General features: G+C 40.4%; 1 protein-coding gene across 1 annotated transcript; it reads left to right on the top strand.

The window, feature by feature from the left end:
• LOC142377973 (beta-microseminoprotein-like) lies at nt 1-1,387 on the top strand. Its single transcript, XM_075462308.1, has 4 exons — nt 1-30; nt 294-375; nt 1,050-1,155; nt 1,258-1,387. Exons 1-4 carry the CDS (start codon nt 1-3, stop codon nt 1,385-1,387), a joined length of 348 nt encoding a protein of 115 aa, XP_075318423.1.
• The last annotated feature ends 22,091 nt before the right edge of the window (nt 1,388-23,478 follow it).

Below are 23,478 nucleotides of genomic sequence, written 5' to 3'. Positions count from 1 at the left end.
ATGGTAAGTTTTGATATTGTTAATTTACCGGTAATATAGTTTATTTTGTGACCTTGTGTTGAGAGTTGTTTGTAAGTGTTGTTTTATGTTCTTGACAGAATAAAGGTAATGAACTGATGTTATAATTTTTTTTATGTTTTAAAGTTATTTCTATTGGAAAACAAAGATAATACAGCATTGTAACTGTTGGAGTGTAGACATTTTTTGCCAAATGAACTCTGGAACACATCTGGACTCGATGTGCGTTGACTGCATGTGGTAACTACAGTGTTTGTCCCCGTTTTCTTTGAAAGAAATATTTGGCTCTGGCTTTGCTGCTCTACACTTTGCTGTCACTGGCAAATGCTCAATGTTTCTCACGGGAGTTAAAACCAGGTAAAATAAATCACAGACACACACAAACTGTCAGGTTGTGTTCAAGGGAGGACCCAGGTGCAGACACGACGGGGAAGCAAACTAAAGTTAACGGGTTTATTGACAAAATGATATAAACAAAAGGCGCAGCAAAGCTGGAATGTCAAAAAACTAAACTGGACATAAAACTAGAAAACAACAAAACATAGCAAAAGGACAGACTAGGAAAAACCAGAGACCGGGGAAACAAGACTGGACCAGGGGACATGACAAGACTCAAGACAAAAGCATCGAAGACCAAGGTTGGGAAGGTAATGAAGAGGATCCGACAAGGAATGGTAAGACTAGACAGACATATATACTGGGGAGGTGATTACTGGAGTAGGAACTGGTGGTTGATTGGAAACGGGTTGCAGGTGAGTAATGAGAGCAGGAGAGAGACTGAGGAGAGAGAGAGATGGCAGAACACAGGGGGCGAGAGAGAGCACACTAAGGGAATACACAAGGAGAAAATAAAACATAACTGAATACTGAATAAAGACACAAAACCAAGTATGAGACACAACTTAAATCCCAGATCCTGACACACACAAATCAAGAGCATTTCTGCTGTTCAAGCATACTATTTTTCTTTGTTAAAAATAATAAAAGTTGCATTATTATTCTGACTGACCTTTTTTTTGTTGCACCTAAAGGCCAGACCCATTGCCAAGACAGCGTGGATAAAACATGGCATAGAGTGGGGTCTAAGTGGAGAAACAGTGCCTGTATGGATTGTAGTTGCGAGGGATGCTGTGCTGCGTAAGTACACAATTCACTTACATTACAATGTCAATATGAAAAAAGAGCCTTATTTCTTTGCTTTGACATCTTCTATTATATGTGTTTACTCTGTGACCGCAGGTACAGCACTCCAACGAGCTTCCCTAGCGACTGTGTGTCGGTGTTTGACTCTAAGGCATGCAAATACATTGTGCATAAGAAAAATAACCCATCTGAGCTCTGTCCAGTTTTTGGTGCAGTAGGGAAGTGACGGAGTCATTGTCATGGGTTCTCTGAATCTTGAATAATGCCTGAGTGCTTCATTCCTTTTTCCCCCATATAAATGTTAATAAAGATCACAGTGGATATCTAATACCATGGAGGAGAAAGGAAACACGTCTGACCTGTCTGCTTGACCTGAGGAATGCACACTTTTTTTTTTTTTGATAAGTAACACTGAAAGTAATCAGAACTTGTTTGTATACAATAAAATTCTACCCTTTGATTCTAAGCTCAAAAGATGTCCACACTTGGCTTTTTGTTTTCACTTTCTGTTTACTATTATTTTCATTGACGTTAAGTATAGGCATTATAAACTACAAACCTCCCTTTTCTGCTTCACCTCTGTAAAAATATACAAAATGTAGGGCAGACATTAAAGACATTTCCCATCACTACATCACAGTCTGGCTGTCTTTGATTTTCAAAAGAGCGCATTTCATGTCAATCGGGACAATTACAGTGATTTTAATTTGGTGCATACTTCCCATTTAATTTCCAAAAACTCACATTCCAAGTGTAGCTAACGTGTTATTTAGAACAAAAAGCTTACTCAGCTCTCTGGGGATTTTGTTGATTTCTATTCTGTTGGTATTGGTCAAAACTTCAGATTTTTTTATTTTAAAATAATTTTTTGGCTTTTATGCCTTTAATGGACAGGACAGTTCAAGAGAGACAGGAAGCAGAGAGAGGGGGAAAGACATGCAGCAAAGGGCCATCCAATGTGGGACTCGAACCGGGGCCAGCTGCAGCGAGGACTATAGCCTCTGTACATGGGGCACCTGCTCAACCCACTACGCCACGGACCACCCTTTATTTATTTTTGTAAACAGCCTGATATCACACATCTGGAAAAAAGGCCCGAGATGAACTACAAACTGAACAGTGACTCCTTTTCTTTGTCTTCACAGCCATGACTGTAGGGATCTCCCTGGTAAGAATAGGCCTTCACAGGAAGCTCAGTTTAGCAGTGGCAAGACAGTAGACTATACAAACTCCCTGACCTGAAAGATAAGAGCTCACACAGCTCTGTAGCTCACAGTTCTTCTTACATTTCTATGTCTGCTGCTGTAGCGTAAAGCCTGATTTATAGTCGGTGACGCAAGACGGAACGCATCCCTTGCGTGCTTGCGTGTGTCACCTCAATTTTCAGCCCACCCCTCAAAACCACGCCTTCAAAACACATGAACGAATCACGAGTCTGTGACCGCGCAGGAGGGAGGGGTGAGGGGGGCTGACGGTTGATTGGAGTGTCAGAATCCAATAGAAGTAACTCTCATCATTACTTCTATTGGTCAGACATTTCGTCTTGCTACACCCTCTACAATGGACTAAAATATTATTTTTTTTTTCCAAACATTCTATTTTAGTGGGTGCAATGAGGTCGTGAGGAGGTTTTCAGACAATATGATAAAAAATGCTCCAGAAAACATCTCATACCCCACCTTTAAAATCTCACTGGCATCAGGCATTTTTCCCAAGTCACTAAAGAGTGCTGCCATTAAGCCACTCCTAAAGACGAGAACTCTAGACGCCTCCATGATGAACAACTACAGACCTGTCTCTAATCTCTCTTTTATATCCAAGATTATTGAGAAAGTTGTATTTAACCAGCTCAACGACTTTCTAAATGAAAGTGGAAGTCTTGATAAATTTCAATCAGGCTTCAGGCGTCATCACAGCACTGAAACAGCTCTGGTCAAAGTGTTAAACGACATCAGGTTGAATACTGATTCTGGTAATGTTTCAGTCCTGGTTCTGTTGGACCTCAGCGCTGCGTTTGATACTGTAGATCACAGGATCCTGTTGCACAGGCTGGAAAACTGGGTTGGACTTTCTGGAGCGGTCCTTAACTGGTTCAGGTCCTACTTAGAAGGCCGGAGTTATTTTGTTACAATTGTCAGCTATGAATCTGAGCGAGTGGCCATGACTTGTGGAGTCCCCCAGGGGTCAATTCTTGGACCTCTTCTGTTTAACTTGTATATGCTCCCTTTGGGTCAGATATTGCAGAATTTTAACATCAATTATCACAGTTTATGCAGACGATACACAACTTTATGTGTCTCTGTCACCGGACGACTGCAGCCCAGCAGACGTACTGTGTCAGTGTCTGGAGGAAGTAAACACCTGGATGAGAGAGAATTTTCAACCATTAAATGAAGACAAAACTGAGATCATTCTGTTTGGTAGCAAAGAGAAGAGCTTCAGCGTTGGTACATATCTTGAGACTCGGGCCCTTACAATCACGCGCCTCTAGGACCCCTGTTGGCGCCCCTACGATGCTTAAAAATGGTCCCCGCATTGGTGTTAGTTTCGTGTGGGATGACGAAATTCGATACACTCATTCATCATGCCGAGACGCACAAAAAAGTCTCATGCCGCCATGGTCCCACATCCACAGGAAGGCGGCCATTTTGGATGGAAGGTACGTTTTGGTGCCATTTTTGACCGATTCCACCCCTTGTATAAGATCGAACTTGTCCTACAGATTTAATGCTACAGACTTCAAACTTTGCCAGGTTACTCTTAAGACATGGGGGGAAAAATTCATGGGGAAACTTTTTCAAAACTTAAAGGGCGTAGCCGTGGCGACGCCTCAAAATTTGATGACTCGCCATCACTCGCCACAAAAAATTAAGTTGCTTATAACTCCCACATATATTATCCAATCTGTCCCACACTTCATACGGTGAATGCTGGACCCAGCCTCAAGGCATATATATTATCATAGTGACATCCACCTATAGCGCTACCTGCTGGTGGTTGGAAATGTCTTTTTTTTCCAGGCCTCGCATTTGATCGAACCCTTCCTACAGATTTAATTATTATTATTATCATTATTATTTATTTATTTATTTTTCTCAATTTTCTCATCACTGTATGGACACTTTAATTCTTACTAGCATTACTACTATCATTATTACTGTTTTTCCCTTTATTTATTTATTTAATTTATTGCATTGTTCATTTATTTAACTTTGCTATCTATGCTTATATGTGTTTTTTTTTCCTTTACAGCAGTATATGGGTGTTGTGGGTGGGTGGGTTCTGTTTGTTAAAAAGAAAACAAATCCAATTCAAGATATTGTATTTAAATGAATCTTACTTTGTGCTTTCTTGAATAAAAAATATACTTAAAAAAAAGAAAAGAAAAAGTCAGTTGGAACCGGGGCTGCCACGTGAAAAACGAAGTGTATGCATGTCCAAAAAAAACAAAAACATCAAAAAACAAAACAAAACAAAAAAAGCATACATCATTAAATACACCTCTCAGGTACCAGTAACAATATATTCAACACATATTTAACATTTTGTTGGGCTTATTTTCCAATCTAATAACTATTTATTGTGATATATGACCAGAAATGGGGGGCGCAAGGGATGGTTCGCCCAGGGCGTAAATCTAGCCAGGACTGCCTGTGCTGGACTGTGGTGATGTCACCTATACGCAGCATCTTCATCCTTATTTAAAAAACTGGATTCAGTTTTCGTCCCTTCGCTTCGTTCTTTAGGATGGTCTCACGTCTCAAAATGCACATGTTGCTGTTCGTTCATGACATTTTTAGGTAAATTACCGTCTTATATTTCACGTCTCCTGTAATATCAGACCCGATAGCATTAAACTAGATCTCTTTTTACACTTTTAAAGGTGTTTTAAGGGCTGCGTTCAGGGAAACCTGTTGCGGTTTTCTTGTCTCATGCTGCCGTCTTGGCCATGACTTGGGTGGGACCTCCCTGGCTAAAAGAAAAATGATTAAATAAATGAATAAAAGGTTTTAGTTTTCCCCCATAAACATCAGATATGTGGCCCCCGTGACACCCTGTCCTCCTTTCTTGGTTTTTCTCATTCAAATGTGACGCAGTCGTCATTTCAGGAACCAGACGTAAAGATGTTCATCTTAACAGATCGTTCATTTTTCTGATCTTTATGTGCTTTACAAATAAATTATAAATGTACGGCTTTGTTTGCATTCCCTTTTATAAAGATCCCACCTGTATGTATCAGTCCATTTATACTAAAACATTTTATATAATCACACATTAGACCGAACTATCCGTCATGATCTGTGAGTTTTGTCTTTGGGTTTCTTGGTTTTTCTGTGTTCTGGTTTTCTCTTTGTCGTCAGTTTACCTCTTTAATTTAATCGCTTCCTGTTTTATTTTGTGGAGCTTGCCCTCATTTATATTCGGTGGTCTTTACTTCCTGTGTGTCCCATCTGGTTTTTCAGATACTGATTGCCACACCTGATCCATGTTTATCAGTATATACCCTCCAGGTATTCCTTTGTTCGGTTACGGATCATTGGACGTTGTTAGTTGCTGGTGTGGTTGCAGTCTTCCTTCTGTTAGTCAGGCCTTCCTTTGTTCTGTTTGAGTTTAGTTTACAGTTTTCTATTCCAGCCTTGGCAGCACCTTTAGTTATCAATAAAAGCCTTTGTTCATCTAACTCGCCTCCTCAGTCCTGCTAACAATCTGAATAATCCCACATAAATTTAGGAAAACAATTATATATTTGTCTGACAATAATAAAAAGCTGGCGCTTCCCTACAAGATAAAAATGTTTCGACTGTTTCAACAGACATTTTATAGCTTCTGGCTCTTTATTTGAGTCCCTCAATCCTGATAATCGCATCACAGTTCGGTCAGTTGGCCAGAATTTTAACCGTATTTTAACATTCGAGGTTCTCAAATACCTCAAAAAACCATTAAAAAGCTTGCATGTCCTGATGAATTAGAGACATATTTTTGAAAAACTTTTATTGCCCAACCCCAAACACACATTTTTAATCTTTGCTTGGACACGACTGTCCCCCTTCTTGTATGGAAGTCTGCATGTGTCCCTCCCCTCTTAAAGGGGGGGATCCCTCCATCTCTAAGCTATGTGTCCTGGCCAAACTCCACGAGTCCCTTGTCAGTGAATAACTAAAGGAGTTTTTAGTCAACAATAAGGTTATATCTGATTTTCAGTCTGGTTTTTAGAAAAAGATACGGTACAACAACAGCAGCTCTTAAAGTTTTTAACAATTTTATTCATGCTGCCCTCTTCATTGACCTCTCTAACGCCTTTGATTTAGGGAACCGGTCACCCCTACTGCGTAGTTTAGTTAGAGCAGATCTGTCTGCTGAAGCTGTGCTGGTTGCAAAATCATCTTGTAGATAGAACACAGTGTGTGCACGCTGAAGGTTAAACCTCTGAGTATCTAAAGGCAACCGAAGGAGTGGCTCAGGGGTCAGTTCTCGGGCCACTTCTTTTCATCCTTAAAGGGACAGTTCGCCTCTTTTGACATGAAGCTGTGTAACATCCCATATCAGCAACATCATTTCTGAACATCCTCTTACCCCCTGCTGCGTCCTGTGAGCAGAGTTCCAGCCTCGTTTTGGTGTTGATGAAGGTAGTCCGGTTAGTTGGCTGGGGTTTAAAAAATAAAGCGTTTTGCTTCTCAGAACAATATGCGTTCAACAGAGTAATACATTTGCATCACAGAATGGTTCTCCAGGAAAAAGTCAGACCTCACAATCTCTTGGCACTATTTTCTCTCCCTTCGTATCACTGCCTGTGGTGTAGACCGTGCAGACCAAAGCGCAGACCGAGCAGCAAACAGCGTAACAGGTGCGGCTGTCGGCAGGGGAACTATCCCTTTAAGGATGAAAAGAAGTGGTTGGCAGGCGGCAGTGATACGAAGGGAGAGAAAATAGTGCCCAGAGATTGTCATACAGCTTCATGTCAAAAGAGGCGAACTATCCCTTTAATATCAACAGTATTGATCAAAATATGTCCAATCCAAAGTTTAATTTCTATGCAGACGACACTGTGATGTATTGCGCAGCCCCCACCCCAACACAGGCAATTAAATCAAATCAAATCAAACTTTATTTATATGGCACCTTTCATACTAAAAAGCAGCACAAAGTGCTTTACATAATAAAATCAATAATCAAATCAATTCATGCATAAACTCACACACAACATCACACCGACAACCACACTGCACACATACTAAATGTTGGGTATGCATCATGAGGTTACTACTCATACTCAAACTACCCAAGATGCAACGTAACGTGACGTCGCCGATCGTCATTTCCTGTCAAAACGTCAGTTTCAAGCTAGCTACAACGAGGGTAGGTTCACTTCCTGTTTTCAGAACAAAAGCACCAATTGTATGGTAATGGCTTTCCCTATGATAAAAGGCAACGGGTATTTTATTTTGTGAAAATAACCGGAAGTGCGTTAGCTCACTGCGGCTAGCTTTAGTATCGCCGAATTCGTGGGAACAAAATTGTAAACAGCCGGTATTTTGTCAGGTTTTCAACACGTTGGGGATCTAAACGACTACTTTCTCACCTGAAAATGTTTCAAATGTTGCTAAAGTTTACAGAGTTTAGAGCTTAAGGGAAATCAGCTTCAGGCCGGCTGATTTTGGCTCGGGCAGGAGCAAAATGCATTGTGGGTAAACGCTCTGCATACTGTCTGATCGAATGAGTATGTAGTATGCAGTATGCAGTATGGAAGTATGTAGTAGGCGGTTTCGAACACAGCCTCAGTCTGTAAACGGACAGGGTTCATGTATTAATTTGTGTTTTTTTTATCTTGTTTAGTCTGTCCAGACACCAATGCTTTGAGGCCTTTGGATGCACTGGAGAGGCTCCAACCCGAACCATTTCTTCAGGATTGCACTTTAATGTCTCCTCGTAAGCTCCCTTTTCCTGCTCTATTAGATGCTATATATTAGATGCTATGCTATTAGATTCAACCATTTTTGCCCAACTCTTTAACCAAACGATCCATGAGATAATCGCACTCGAAATGAAGGGCGTACTTCACAAGATGCCTTTGTGTGCAAACATGCGACGGAACGTGACGCGCTTCTACATTCTCTAAAGTGACTCATTTCTCTGTTAGGGTTGTCATTAGAAAGGTGTTTGCACTTTCCCCTGCTGTAGGTGTCCTACAGTCTCCTCTACAATCTGTACGTCCTAAATGTGAGAGTTAAAGATAAAACAGCTCAGAGAAGTAAGAATATTTTAGAGCATCAGTGAAACACGAATATGTTTCCATCCAGTTTTGTCGAGCAAATTTTGAAGGAATTAAATAAAATAATAATAATTGTTCCTTTATTTATTCAGGAGTGATTTGATTGTGATTTCTGGTAATTAGCGGAGTGGAGGACATAGAGTCTGGGGTCGTGACCCAGGATGAAGGGAGAGGTGTGTGAGCAGAGAGTAGAGGAGAACAGATGGGCATCCTGAGGTGTTAAATGGTGTGGCGGTGGAGGAATCTGGGAGTTAAACCTGTAAAAAAACCTGTTGGGCTCATTTGTCTCGCCTTTGTTCCCCTGAGCTCTGTTTGGTCCTCATGCTTGACCTCGCCTCCTCTCCAGCTTGTCCTCCATCTTTGTTCTACTTTCCCCTTTTTACTCATTTCATCTCATTTCTGACCTCAAGAAGCTTATAGATTTTTTTCATTTATTTCCTTCCTGTTTCCATCCTCGAAGCCCATCTTTTCTTTGTTATGAGATGGTTTAGCTTTTATCATTTCACCATCATAGTTGGCACAATATGAATTCAACAGTAAGTTATTTATCCAGTAATGAATCTATGGCTGTGTTCGAAACCGCATACTTCTCCTACTACTCCTACTAACTTTTTGAGTTAGTATGCGAGTTTGAGTAAGCAGAAGTTCCCGGATGCGTACTAGATTCTCCGAAATGTTGGGTATGAATCATGAGGTTACTACTCATACTAACTTTAACTTTTTTTAAGTTCCCGGATGCATACTAGATTCTCCTAAATGTTGGGTATGCATCATGAGGTTACTACTCATACTCAAACTACCCAAGATGCAACGTAACGTGACGTCGCCGATCGTCATTTCCTGTCAAAACGGCAGTTTCAAGCTAGCTACAACGAGGGTAGGTTCACTTCCTATTTTCAAAACAAAAGCACCAATTGTATTGTAATGGCTTTCCCTTTGATAAAAGGCAACGGGTATTTTATTTTGTGAAAATAACCGGAAGTGCGTTGCTCACTGCGGCTAGCTTTAGTAGCGCCGAATTTGTGGGAACAAAATGGTAAACAGCCGGTATTTTGTCAGGTTTTCAACACGTTGGGGATCTAAACGACTACTTTCTCACCTGAAAATGTTTCAAATGTTGCTAAAGTTTACAGAGTTTAGAGCTTAAGAGAAATCAGCTTCAGGCCGGCTGATTTCGGCTCGGGCAGGAGCAAAATGCATTGTGGGTAAACGCTCTGCATACTGTCTGATCGAATGAGTATGTAGTATGCAGTATGTAGTAAGTTTTTTCGATATTGGCTGAACATCAGCTGAGTTACTGAGTTATCCCGAATAGCTTCGTACAAGGGTTAATGGATCCTGGCAGTATCGCCAAAACTACCACACTAAAATCACATGCCATGACACCAAACTTCTACAGTAGTACAAATATGGTCTGTACTCACAAAGCGATGCATTTGGAAGTTTGAAAATAGTCCAGGAGTTTATTATTATCAACACAAGCCTGATAGCTTCTCTGCAGCTAAAGCTGCGTCGACGTCACTTCCTTGATCTGGGAGCTTCAAAGTAAGATGAGGGTTGATCTACTACTGTAGACAACAAAGTATATGCTATATTCTACATGTTTTTTTATGAATTTTTATGTTGTAGAGTTGTGAAATTATTTTATCAATGGAGAAATTGAGCAGCCTTGCTTTGTTGAAAAAACTGCGGGTGGGCTACTTGGCTGGATATCACGGTTCAAATGACCCCAGGTTGAATCTACTCCGGAGTATCACTTTAAGGGAAATCAGCTTCAGGCCGGCTGGAGCGAAATGCATTGTGGGTAAACGTTCTGCATACTGGTTGATCGATCAGTATGCAGAATGTAAGTATGTAGTATGTAGTATGTAGTATGTAGTATGCAGTATGCAGTATGCAGTATGTAGTATGTAGTATGCAGTATATAGTATGTAGTATGCAGTGTGTAGTATGCAGTATGTAGTGTGTAGTATGCAGTATACAGTATGCAGTATGTAAGTATGTAGTATGTAGTATGCAGTATGTAGTATGTAGTATGTAGTATGCAGTATGCAGTATGCAGTATGTAGTATGTAGTATGTAGTATGCAGTATGTAGTGTGTAGTATGTAGTATGTAGTATGTAGTATGCAGTATGTAAGTATGTAGTGTGTAGTATGTAGTATGTAGTATGCTGTACGTAGTATGTAGTGTGTAGTATGTAGTATGTAGTATGTAGTATGCAGTATGCAGTATGCAGTATGTAGTATGTAGTATGCAGTATATAGTATGTAGTATGCAGTGTGTAGTATGCAGTATGTAGTGTGTAGTATGCAGTATACAGTATGCAGTATGTAAGTATGTAGTATGTAGTATGCAGTATGTAGTATGTAGTATGTAGTATGCAGTATGCAGTATGCAGTATGTAGTATGTAGTATGTAGTATGCAGTATGTAGTGTGTAGTATGTAGTATGTAGTATGTAGTATGCAGTATGTAAGTATGTAGTGTGTAGTATGTAGTATGTAGTATGCTGTACGTAGTATGTAGTGTGTAGTATGTAGTATGTAGTATGTAGTATGCAGTATGTAAGTATGTAGTGTGTAGTATGTAGTATGTAGTATGTAAGTATGTAGTGTGTAGTATGTAGTATGTCGTATGCAGTATGTAGTATGTAGTGTGCAGTATGTAGTATGCAGTATGTAGTATGTAGTATGTAGTATGCAGTATGCAGTATGTAGTATGCAGTATGTAGTATGTAGTATGCAGTATGCAGTATGTAGTATGTAGTATGTAGTATGCAGTATGTAAGTATGTAGTATGTAGTATGCAGTATGCAGTATGTAGTATGTAGTATGCAGTATGTAGTGTGTAGTATGCAGTATACAGTATGCAGTATGTAAGTATGTAGTTTGTAGTATGCAGTATGTAGTATGTAGTATGTAGTATGTAGTATGCAGTATGCAGTATGCAGTATGCAGTATGTAGTATGTAGTATGCAGTATGCAGTATGCAGTATGTAGTGTGTAGTATGTAGTATGCAGTATGTAGTATGTAGTGTGTAGTATGTAGTATGTAGTATGTAATATGTAGTATGCAGTATGTAAGTATGTAGTGTGTAGTATGTAGTATGTAGTATGCAGTATGTAAGTATGTAGTGTGTAGTATGTAGTATGTAGTATGCAGTGTGTAGTGTGTCGTGTGTAGTATGTAGTATGTAGTATGTAGTATATAGTATGTAGTATGTAGTATGCAGTTTGTAGTGTGTAGCATGTAGTATGTAGTATGCAGTATATAGTATGTAGTATGTAGTATGCAGTATGCAGTATGTAGTATGTAGTATGCAGTTTGTAGTATGCAGTATATAGTATGTAGTATGTAGTATGCAGTATGTAGTATGTAGTATGCAGTTTGTAGTTTGTAGTGTGCAGCATGTAGTATGTAGTATGCAGTATGTAGTATGTAGTATGCAGTATGTAGTATGCAGTATGTAGTATGTAGTATGTAGTATGCAGTATGTAGTATGTAGTATGTAGTATGTAGTATGCAGTATGTAGTATGCAGTATGTAGTGTGTAGTATGTAGTATGTAGTATGCAGTGTGTAGTGTGTAGTATGTAGTATGTAGTATGCAGTATGTAGTATGCAGTATGTAGTGTGTAGTATGTAGTATGTAGTATGCAGTATGTAGTATGTAGTATGTAGTATGCAGTATGTAGTGTGTAGTATGTAGTATGTAGTATGCAGTATGCAGTATGCAGTATGCAGTATGTAGTATGCAGTATGTAGTATGCAGTGTGTAGTATGTAGTATGTAGTATGTAGTATGTAGTATGCAGTATGCAGTATGCAGTATGCAGTATGTAGTGTGTAGTATGCAGTATGTAGTATGTAGTATGTAGTATGCAGTATGTAGTATGCAGTATGTAGTGTGTAGTATGTAGTATGTAGTATGCAGTATGCAGTATGCAGTATGCAGTATGTAGTATGCAGTATGTAGTATGCAGTGTGTAGTGTGTAGTATGTAGTATGTAGTATGCAGTATGTAGTATGCAGTATGTAGTGTGTAGTATGTAGTATGTAGTATGCAGTATGTAGTATGTAGTATGTAGTATGCAGTATGCAGTATGTAGTATGTAGTATGCAGTATGTAGTATGTAGTATGTAGTATGCAGTATGTAGTATGTAGTATGCAGTATGTAGTATGTAGTATGTAGTATGCAGTATGCAGTATGTAGTATGTAGTATGTAGTATGTAGTATGTAGTATGTAGTATGCAGTATGTAGTATGTAGTATGTAGTATGCAGTATGTAGTATGTAGTATGCAGTATGTAGTATGCAGTATGTAGTGTGTAGTGTGTAGTGTGTAGTATGCAGTATGTAGTATGTAGTATGTAGTATGCAGTATGCAGTATGCAGTATGTAGTGTGTAGTATGTAGTATGTAGTATGCAGTATGCAGTATGCAGTATGCAGTATGTAGTATGCAGTATGTAGTATGCAGTGTGTAGTGTGTAGTATGTAGTATGTAGTATGCAGTATGTAGTATGCAGTATGTAGTGTGTAGTATGTAGTATGTAGTATGCAGTATGTAGTATGTAGTATGTAGTATGCAGTATGCAGTATGTAGTATGTAGTATGCAGTATGTAGTATGTAGTATGTAGTATGCAGTATGTAGTATGTAGTATGCAGTATGTAGTATGTAGTATGTAGTATGCAGTATGCAGTATGTAGTATGTAGTATGTAGTATGTAGTATGTAGTATGTAGTATGTAGTATGCAGTATGTAGTATGTAGTATGTAGTATGCAGTATGTAGTATGTAGTATGCAGTATGTAGTATGTAGTATGTAGTATGCAGTATGTAGTATGTAGTATGCAGTATGTAGTATGTAGTATGTAGTATGTAGTATGCAGTATGTAGTATGCAGTATGTAGTATGTAGTATGTAGTATGCAGTATGTAGTATGTAGTATGTAGTATGTAGTATGTAGTATGTAGTATGCAGTATGTAGTATGTAGTATGTAGTATGCAGTATGCAGAGTAGCTTACCAGTCTTTTATCTATAAATACCTCATTTAAGTCTCCACGCACACAGAGAACCCTCAGTCCTCCCATTAAAAAAACATGTCGTCATTCTGCTAACATTTTGACTAACATTATCCTACTGCTTACCGGGCCGGCTATTCTGACCTCCTCAATCTGTCCCTGGGTCACGTCTGTCTCCTCCACCTCCTCCTCTTCCACCTCCTCCTCCTCCTCCTCGATAGCTTCTTCCATTGTGTTTGGCCTACACTGTTCCACACTCGTGCACTGGGGGCTGCTGATGAGGTTGACGGCCCTGGCCCTGCACTTGATGGCCTGCACCCGGTGCTGTGGTCGTGGTGGAAGCACTTGCAAACATGTCAGTAAGCTTCGCACATTTTGCTGCTTGTAGGCTTTTTAGCCTTTTATCTCGCAGCTTCTGTGCGCCACCCTTTCGTTTCTGTTTATCCATTTCGGTTTTTGACTGTTCTCTCCTAGTCCGTTCAGCTCAGATGGTAGGATTGATTAACTGAGTCAACGGTGAGGGGAGGGGCGGGCCAAAGAGGTACTGAGAGATTTCATTGGACTAGCCCATTGTCCTTCGAGAAATTCTACCAATTTTGTGTTGCAATTACCGTCACGGCCGATAAAATTATAATAATATATTTTTCAAAATGAAATTAGGACGGCCTCGGCCCAAAAATATCCGTCGGCCCACCGGGCATTGCCCGGTAAGCCCGATAGCCAGTCCAGCCCTGGACAGGAGGAGTGGTAACCTAACCCAGTGGACCAGGTCAGAGTCCAAAAATATCCGTATCCGTTAAAGTCCCCCTCTGCTAAAAATCAACATTTTCCCCTTGTTGAGATGTTCATGTGGCGTTTTTTATCCGTTTCAAGACATATCACAAGCAAAATCAACTGTCAACACAGCAAGGTACAGTTGACCGTGGAGATTTCTAAAACATAAAACATCTATTGGTCTACTTTTTTTTGTTGTTTGATCACTGTACAACACACGAATATGCAATTTGTTTGGCTGAACTCTGTTGTGGTTTCATTAGATTGAAATTTCAACTATGAGTAATAATTTAACCCTCCTGTTATGTTGCGGGTCAAATTGACCCATTTTAAAGTTAAAATACCTAAAAAATAAATAAATAAATAAAAAGAGTTGAAAGTATTTTTTTCTGTATGTAACTTCTTCTGCTTGGCTCAGATGGGTTATTTTTCTAATGCACAATGTATTTGCATGCCTTCGAGTCAAACACCGACACACAGTCGCTAGGGAAGCTCTGTGGAGTGCTGTCACAGAGTAAACACATACAATAGAAGATGTCAAAGCAAAGAAATAAGGCTCTTTTTTCATATTGACATTGTAATGTAAGTGATCCGTGTACTTACGCTGCACAGCATCCCTCGCAACTACAATCCATACAGGCACTGTTTCTCCACTTAGACCCCACTCTATGCCATGTGTTATCCACGTTGTCGTGGCAATGGGTCTGGCCTGTAGGTGCAACAAAAAAAGGCCCAGTAACCCATTCTTCCAACAAAAGACTTCCAGTTATGACAGATTCTTGGATGGGCATTAATCATCTAAATTTCAGACTACTGTAGGTTTGAGGAGTACTTTTATGCACGAATGAAACGGAACTTTATACTATGGTTGGCACAAAAATGATCTTTGTTTTATTCAAGAGTCACATTTGATTACCAATAACAGTAGATTTTTGAGGGCCCAGTGGGGGAAGGATTTATGGCTGGCACATGGCTCTGAACGCTCCGCTGGTGCTGGAACCATAATAAAGCAGGTCATTTTATTTTGCAAGTCATCCATTCTGATGATGTCAATATAATATTTACCACTATATATGGGTATAACTCCAGTTTTGAGAACGATAATCTTCATGAAATGTTAGAGAATCAGATTCAACACACTCTTCATAACTTTCCAAATTCGGGGATAGTAGTAGGAAGTGGGAATTTCAATATGGTTTTAGATCATAACCTAGATTGTTGGCCTCCAAGAGACCCCACTTCGATCAATGAAAACTTGAAGACATTTATTCAAAAATTGAACTTAATTGATATATGTCGGTATAAAACCCTAACGTAAATGCCTTCACCTGGCGCAATAGAAATGCCTCCAGACAGTCTCACATAGACTTTTGGCTAGTTTCTCAACATATGAACATTGACTTGATTTCAGTTAATATCATAACAACACCCTTAACAGACCATGGTGCAGTCTCTATTTCCATGTGCTCACTGGAAGCTAAATAGCTCTCTGCTACAGCTTAAAACTGTCAAAACAGGTATAAAAAAAATAAATTATGCAATGTTGGAATAAAGCAGAAGCTGAAAATTAATTTTGCAGCAAGTGACAATTACTCAAATTTGAAGTTGGTCAATACCTGAGGGCATATGGCAGTAACCTATATAACCAAAGCTCGTAGATCTGAAGGAGAGATTGCTGGTATACTAGCTTCCATTGCTATCAAATGAATAGAAACATTCTCTGCAGCATCTGGCTTATGTTTAAATTTGAATAAATGTGAACTTTTCTCCCTTAAAGATTGTAACTTAGCTCATGTCTTTAACATCCCAATTCGCCACAGTTGTAGAGCTGTTCCCTCTGGAATTTTGTCCCTATTAAAGGAAGCATCAGGACGAACATGTTTACCAAATCTAGACCCTAAACTAACCTCAGTAGGTGATGTTTGTCTGACTACCTCTTCAAGAAGTAATAATCGTGATATACGATCCTTGTTTCAAAATGATATTACCACTAGCCATTTGTGTTTCCTATTGGTGGAGGTTTGTTGATTAACTGAACTGGAAAGAGGCCTTCTTACCAATAAAGTAAGGGAAGGTTCTTTTAAAATCTTACATATATTATATCCTGCAAGTCATTACCTTCTTAAGTTTAAAAAAAGACACATGTGTAGATTGCTCCTTCTGTAAAATGTCTCCTGAAACGATGGTACACCTATTTTGGCAATGCCCCTACACTAACAAATTCTGGAAAGATGCGTCCCGATATATATTTGATAATATTGACTGATTTTTCTCTGTGTTGGAAAAATGTGTTGTTTGGTTTCACTGATAACAATAGTAAAAATAATAATAATGACAGACAATGGGGGCATTACATATTCATGTCAATAATTAGGCAAAATCAAATATATATCTCAGGCTTATGGAAGGGTCTTGAGATTTTTAAAGTACTCAATTAGACTTTTTCTTTTCATCTTCAGAATGTAAACATGTGCTCTGTGATACTGTATTTGTCTTGTACCAACTAAAACACTAATAAATATTTGAATTAAAAAAAAATTGTTTTTTTTGTTTCTTAATGGGACAAATGTTTTATAAGCAAAAAGAAAAATTGTCTTTTGAGACTGAAGCTTCCTGCTAACAGACAGAAATGAAAGTGAACATGCAGCCTGGCTGCTGCTTCATGTTCACTTTAATGGATCCCAGTGTTTTCCTGCTCTCTGATTGGACAGAGAAGTCTCCGCCTGTGGAGTGGACGGCTGTACTTTTCCACTCCAAACTTTGGCATCAGACTCCATCCACTCCTCCTCCAGTTCATGTGTTCATACCGCACACACAGACACACACACACAGACACACACACACACAGACACACACACACACACACACACAGACACACACACACACACACACAGACACACACACACACAGAGACACACACACACACACACAGACACACACACACACACACAGAGACACACACAGACACACACAGACACACACACAGACACACACACACACACACAGAGACACACACAGAGACACACACAGACACACACAGACACACACACAGACACACACACACACACACAGAGACACACACACACACACACAGACACACACACACACACAGAGACACACACAGACACACACAGACACACACACAGACACACACACACACACAGAGACACACACAGACACACACAGACACACACACACACACAGACACACACAGACACACACACACACACACACACACAGACACACACAGACACACAGACACACACAGACACACACAGACACACACACACACACAGACACACACACAGACACACAGACACACACAGACACACACAGACACACACACACACACAGACACACACACACACACAGACACACACAGACACACACACACACACACACACACAGACACACACACACACAGACACACACAGACACACACAGACACACACAGACACACACACAGACACACACACAGACACACACAGAGACACACACACACACACACACAGACACACACAGACACACACACAGACACACACACAGACACACACACACACACACACAGACACACACACAGACACACACACAGACACACACAGAGACACACACACACACACACACAGACACACACAGACACACACACAGACACACACAGACACACACACATGCACACACAGACACACACACACAGACACACACAGACACACACACAGACACACACAGACACACACAGACACACACACATGCACACACAGACACACACACACAGACACACACAGACACACACACATGCACACACAGACACACACACACAGACACACACAGACACACACACATGCACACACAGACACACACACACATGCACACACAGACACACACACACAGACACACACAGACACACACACAGACACACACACAGACACACAGACACACACACACACACACACACACACACAGACACACACACAGACACATACACACACACACACAGACACACACAGACACACACAGACACACACACAGACACACGCAGACACACACAGACACACACAGACACACACAGACACACACACAGACACACACACAGACACACACAGACACACACACACACAGACACACACAGACACACACACACACACACACACACAGACACACACAGACACACACACACACACAGACACACACAGACACACACACACACACAGACACACACAGACACACACACACAGACACACACAGCCCTCCCATTCACAGATACTCTGCGCTTTAACGGGGTTTCTCTCAGAGATTCTGCTCTTCTGCAGGCCGACGACAGCCAAACTCACCCTCTGATTGGTTCAAAGTTGTGATGGAAAAAAAACTAAAAGAAACCTAGTAGGCTCTGTTTAGCCGTGTTTCACATCAGATGTTCTCAAACGTGACAATAATTCCAATCTTTCATTTCACATTTGCATCCAGAATCCGTGACAAAACATTTAGTCTCACGTGGCTGAGATCAGACATTCGGCCAGGGGCAATAACTGCCCTGGGGCAATAACTGCCCAGGGGCAATAACTGCCCTGGGGCAATAACTGCCCTGGGGCAATAACTGCCCAGGGGCAATAACTGCCCTGGGGCAATAACTGCCCTGGGAAACAGAGTAAAACACTGCAAATGACTGTCAAACATGGTCAAACATGGTCTCTGAGATCACAAAGAATAACATCAGAAATATGTTACCAGATAGGCAGGAAGCAGGTGGACACAGAAAAGATCAAATTTATTTCCTGCAGCACTTCCTTAAAAGAGGCTGAACTTTCCATTAGAGCCACACTTTCTCTCTTACAATAAGCACATTTACTGCATTACTCTAGATTAAAATAAACTTTCTCTTGTTATTCCTCATCTAATAGAGCGCTAGATGAAATACCCTTATTATTTATTTTATTATTGTGAAAGTCTGTTGCTCACAGGCTTTTATTTTGTAAAAGTCTGTTGCTCACAGGCTTTTATTCTGTAAAAGTCTGCTGCTGTCTGCTGTGGAACAGGAAAAGAAAGTAATCGGCGGATCCACCAAACATGGAGAAGGGTACGGAACTTTTACTCGGCCATTTTCATGTTAAAGTTCTTCCAGACGGCGGAGTCGACAGAACCAAAGTCATCTGTAAACTCTGCCAAGTTGAATTGTCTTCTCAGCGTAGTAGTTCCAGTCTAAAATATCACTTAAAGGCAAAACACACAACTGATAGCAGCAAGTCATTCAAGGAAACAGACAGTGGAGCGAGGCTTCTACATAAAAACTACAGAAAGATGCTGATGTTAAAAGTGTGTTTGCACAACAAATGTTATGGCACTTTCATTCATATGGCAGCACATTTAAAATAAAGCTAAATGCTAAAAGCTATACGCCACTTTTGGATTCATTTTTGGATTCTGCGTACTAATGCGATTAATCAGGGAAATCGTGTGATTAATCAAATTAAACATTTTAATCGTAGCCCAGGCCTAATTTTATGATACTAAACCTTAACTTTAGTTTTTATTCAAACTCAGACATGCTGTCACCAGAACTACAGAAAATAACAAAGAGTGAGGATCTGACAAAGAGGACTGAAAACCAAGGAGAAAATATGCTGGCTGACAAGGTGAGTAACAAAGACATCAAAGGTCAAAGGTCACAGGTGATGAGAGGCAGCGGTAACCTGAGCGACTGACCAGAACCAAGAAGAATGCTGAACTAAGGCAAAGAACACGAGCTAACCAAGGATGCCCCCACAAGAAAACACAGAAAACCTGGATCATGATCTAATGTGCAGCCTGAAATCCCCCCCACTTCACACGCTGATCATCATAACGCTCCTCTGAAAGGAAACCGTAATCTGCCGTGATGAGTTTACAGCTTTACAGGAAGCGCTTTGTTTGGAAAGCCCCTGCAATCAAACTCACACCGTTTCACTTTCTGAAGAATGAGCATCTTACATTATGTTTATTAGTGAAACCGAAGGCGCTTACAGGTATTATGTCGTCACAGATGCTCCAAAAAATGGTTATTTATGAGTATATCTTATGGATATATCACATTCTGTGACTGTAAAGGGAGAGTCTTTAATTTCACTGAAGAATTAAACAATATTTTGTCAGGCAGACTCTGAACCAAAGTAATATTTATTATCTATTTGACCGTACGGGGTGATTTGTTTCCTGCCTAAATTCAGCCACATATCCACCGGACATCCAATCCAATCCAATTTTATTGATAAAGCACTTTACAACAACCTCAGCTGACCAAAGTGCTGTACAGAAAAATAAAAACAAAGAAATTAAAAGAATAAAATACAAGAATAAATTAAAAGGCATAAAACAGCTATATAATTTAAAACAATAATAATACTAAAATTAATTAATTAATTAAAAAAAATATATATATATATATATATATATATATATATATATATATATATATATAAACATAAAAAATAATAATAATAATAATAATAATAATTATACATTCAACATCTCACATCGTGTCGAAAGCCAAAAGGAAAAGAGATGTGTTTTAAGATAGGATTTAAAAACAGACAGAGAGGAATGGATTACACGACTGTAATCTTCATTTTTTAAGGTTTTTAGGCTCACAATGCTTCCTATAACCCATATTTAATCCTACTAACTATGTCAGGGCCACATATAGCCAATAAAACATATGATGTAACAGCCACGGTAGGCCTGGCTCCTGACCTTTGGACCATATTATCTTTATTTCACTTCTAGTGCCAGAACTAAACTCAGATTGGGCTAAAATTTATCTGCTGTCTAGGTCTGCTCTCCTTTATTCTGGTCCTTCCATCCACTATATATGTTTCCTATTTGCATATCAGCCATAAACTCATCAGATTCAGTCGCACAGCCCATCCCCCGCTCCTAAAGCCAGCCTCAGATTCACACCAGGACGTGATTCAGGCAGCTGAAAACAATCATTCACAAACAAAGCGTTAAACTTTCTCTGAACTGAAGCGTTGCACAGATTCCAGCTGTGTGTTTGTGTTTGTGTCTGAGTGGAACTGTCAGGGATCTTTTTAACCGTCTCTTCATTCAATAACTCCAAGAACAAGTCTGTACTTGTTCTTGGACTGCTGCCCTCTCAGCGGTGTGCTCGTTCTGCTTCTTTGTCAGAGCCGATTCCAACAAGTTTTACAGCTAAATGTAAAGAATATATCATAGAAACATGCGAATGAATAAAAATTCCTGGGCTTTCAGTTTGACAGGTTTGGATCAGCTGTTCATGCCAGCAGATTAGCGTTAGCACAGCTAGCAGTGCTGTGTCGGCACGCTTGCTTCCTGTTTGCTGACAAATGAGAGGAAGCGTTGCACAACAGGTTCGACTCTAAAGCAGAAGCTGCTGCTGACTGATGACAGCAGGAGCTTCAGTGGATTCAGCAGAGACAGAATCAGCCTCTGCAGAGAGAAGCCCTGAACGCTGTGTGTGTGATGAGATAAGAAACAGTGCAAACACTGCACGGGTCACTGTGCAGGATTCTGCCTGCGCTCCTGGGTAACGTAACCGCGCTGTGGATTCCCTGCCTGCCAGCTGGGCCGCTCAGCTGATCTGCAGTCAAAGGTCAGACCGAGGACGTTAAAGCTGCTGGCAGGAAGTCGCTTCCTGTCATGTATGTTCTGTTCTGCGACTCATTCCTCAACCTACAGCCACACGAGCGTAACAACAACATTTCAAACAACCTCCGTCCAGACTCACTGATTAAATCTAATCAATTATTTGTAGCACATTTCATGTACAAAACAGTTCAAAGAGCTTCATATAAAATAAAAGCATTGCAGCAGGGAGTGGAAGAAGCATTAAAATACATAAAAGAATATAAAGAGAAACAAATAAAAGCATTTAAATGAATTTTAAAACGAGCAACAGTCAAGATAAGTTCAAAGATATCGTGCAGATTTCATGCATAGACACATGAGAACAGAAATGTTTTTAACCTGGATTTTTTTTTAAAATGCAGAGAATGCACCACATCTGCTTGCATAGATACTGAGTTTAGTTAGATCTGGGATCCGTTCTCCGTGTTGAATGAGCTAAATAGCAGTTACAGCAGAAACTTTCATGCTTGGATCTGACAATAAGCATGTTTATCTTCATAAGTTTTAAATTCTCAGTGTCTGCTGGTCCAAAATAAAAAAAACAAGGTCAGTAGTGGTTCCAAATGTCCCAGTTTCAAGGTTATACAGACATAATACTGTGGGTGGAAGATGTAAACATGGCTAAAGTTATGGTTGGCTGCAATTTACTCGTAAAATCACATGTTCCTCTTTGTATTTCACACATGTAAAACAGAGTTGGCTCAGCGCTGTATTACCGCGTCTTTGCCCTCCTGAAGCTGAGAGACGATAGCACCGTCTTCTTGATGTGTGTAAACACACATGGCTAACAAAGGGTAAAGAGGACATGTTCCTCAAAGCTTATACCCATAATGGCCCCAAACCGAACCCTAACCTGAAACTTTAGCCCCAAACCGAACCCTAACCTGAAACTTTAGCCCCAAACCGAACCCTAACCTGAAACTTTAGCCCCAAACCTGACAATTTGGCCCCAAACCGAACCCTAACCTGAAACTTTAGCCCCAAACCGAACCCTCCCCTGACACTTTGGCCCCAAACCGAACCCTAACCTGACCCTTTGGCCCCAAACCGAACCCTAACCTGACACTTTAGCCCCAAACCGAACCCTAACCTGACAATTTGGCCCCAAACCGAACCCTAACCTGAAACTTTAGCCCCAAACCGAACCCTAACCTGAAACTTTAGCCCCAAACCGAACCCTAACCTGACACTTTGGCCCCAAACCGAACCCTAACCTGACACTTTGGCCCCAAACCGAACCCTAACCTGACACTTTGGCCCCAAACCGAACCCTAACCTGACACTTTAGCCCCAAACCGAACCCTAACCTGACACTTTGGCCCCAAACCGAACCCTAACCTGACACTTTAGCCCCAAACCGAACCATAACTGACACTTTGGCCCCAAACCGAACCCTAACCTGACACTTTAGCCCCAAACCGAACCCTAACCTGACACTTTGGCCCCAAACCGAACCCTAACCTGAAACTTTAGCCCCAAACCGAACCCTAACCTGACAATTTGGCCCCAAACCGAACCCTAACCTGAAACTTTAGCCCCAAACCGAACCCTAACCTGACACTTTGGCCCCAAACCGAACCCTAACTGACACTTTAGCCCCAAACCGAACCCTA

The sequence above is a fragment of the Odontesthes bonariensis genome, chromosome 3, assembly GCF_027942865.1.
Source record: "Odontesthes bonariensis isolate fOdoBon6 chromosome 3, fOdoBon6.hap1, whole genome shotgun sequence".
NCBI lineage: Eukaryota > Metazoa > Chordata > Actinopteri > Atheriniformes > Atherinopsidae > Odontesthes > Odontesthes bonariensis.
This window is presented reverse-complemented; position numbering and strand designations above follow the sequence as displayed.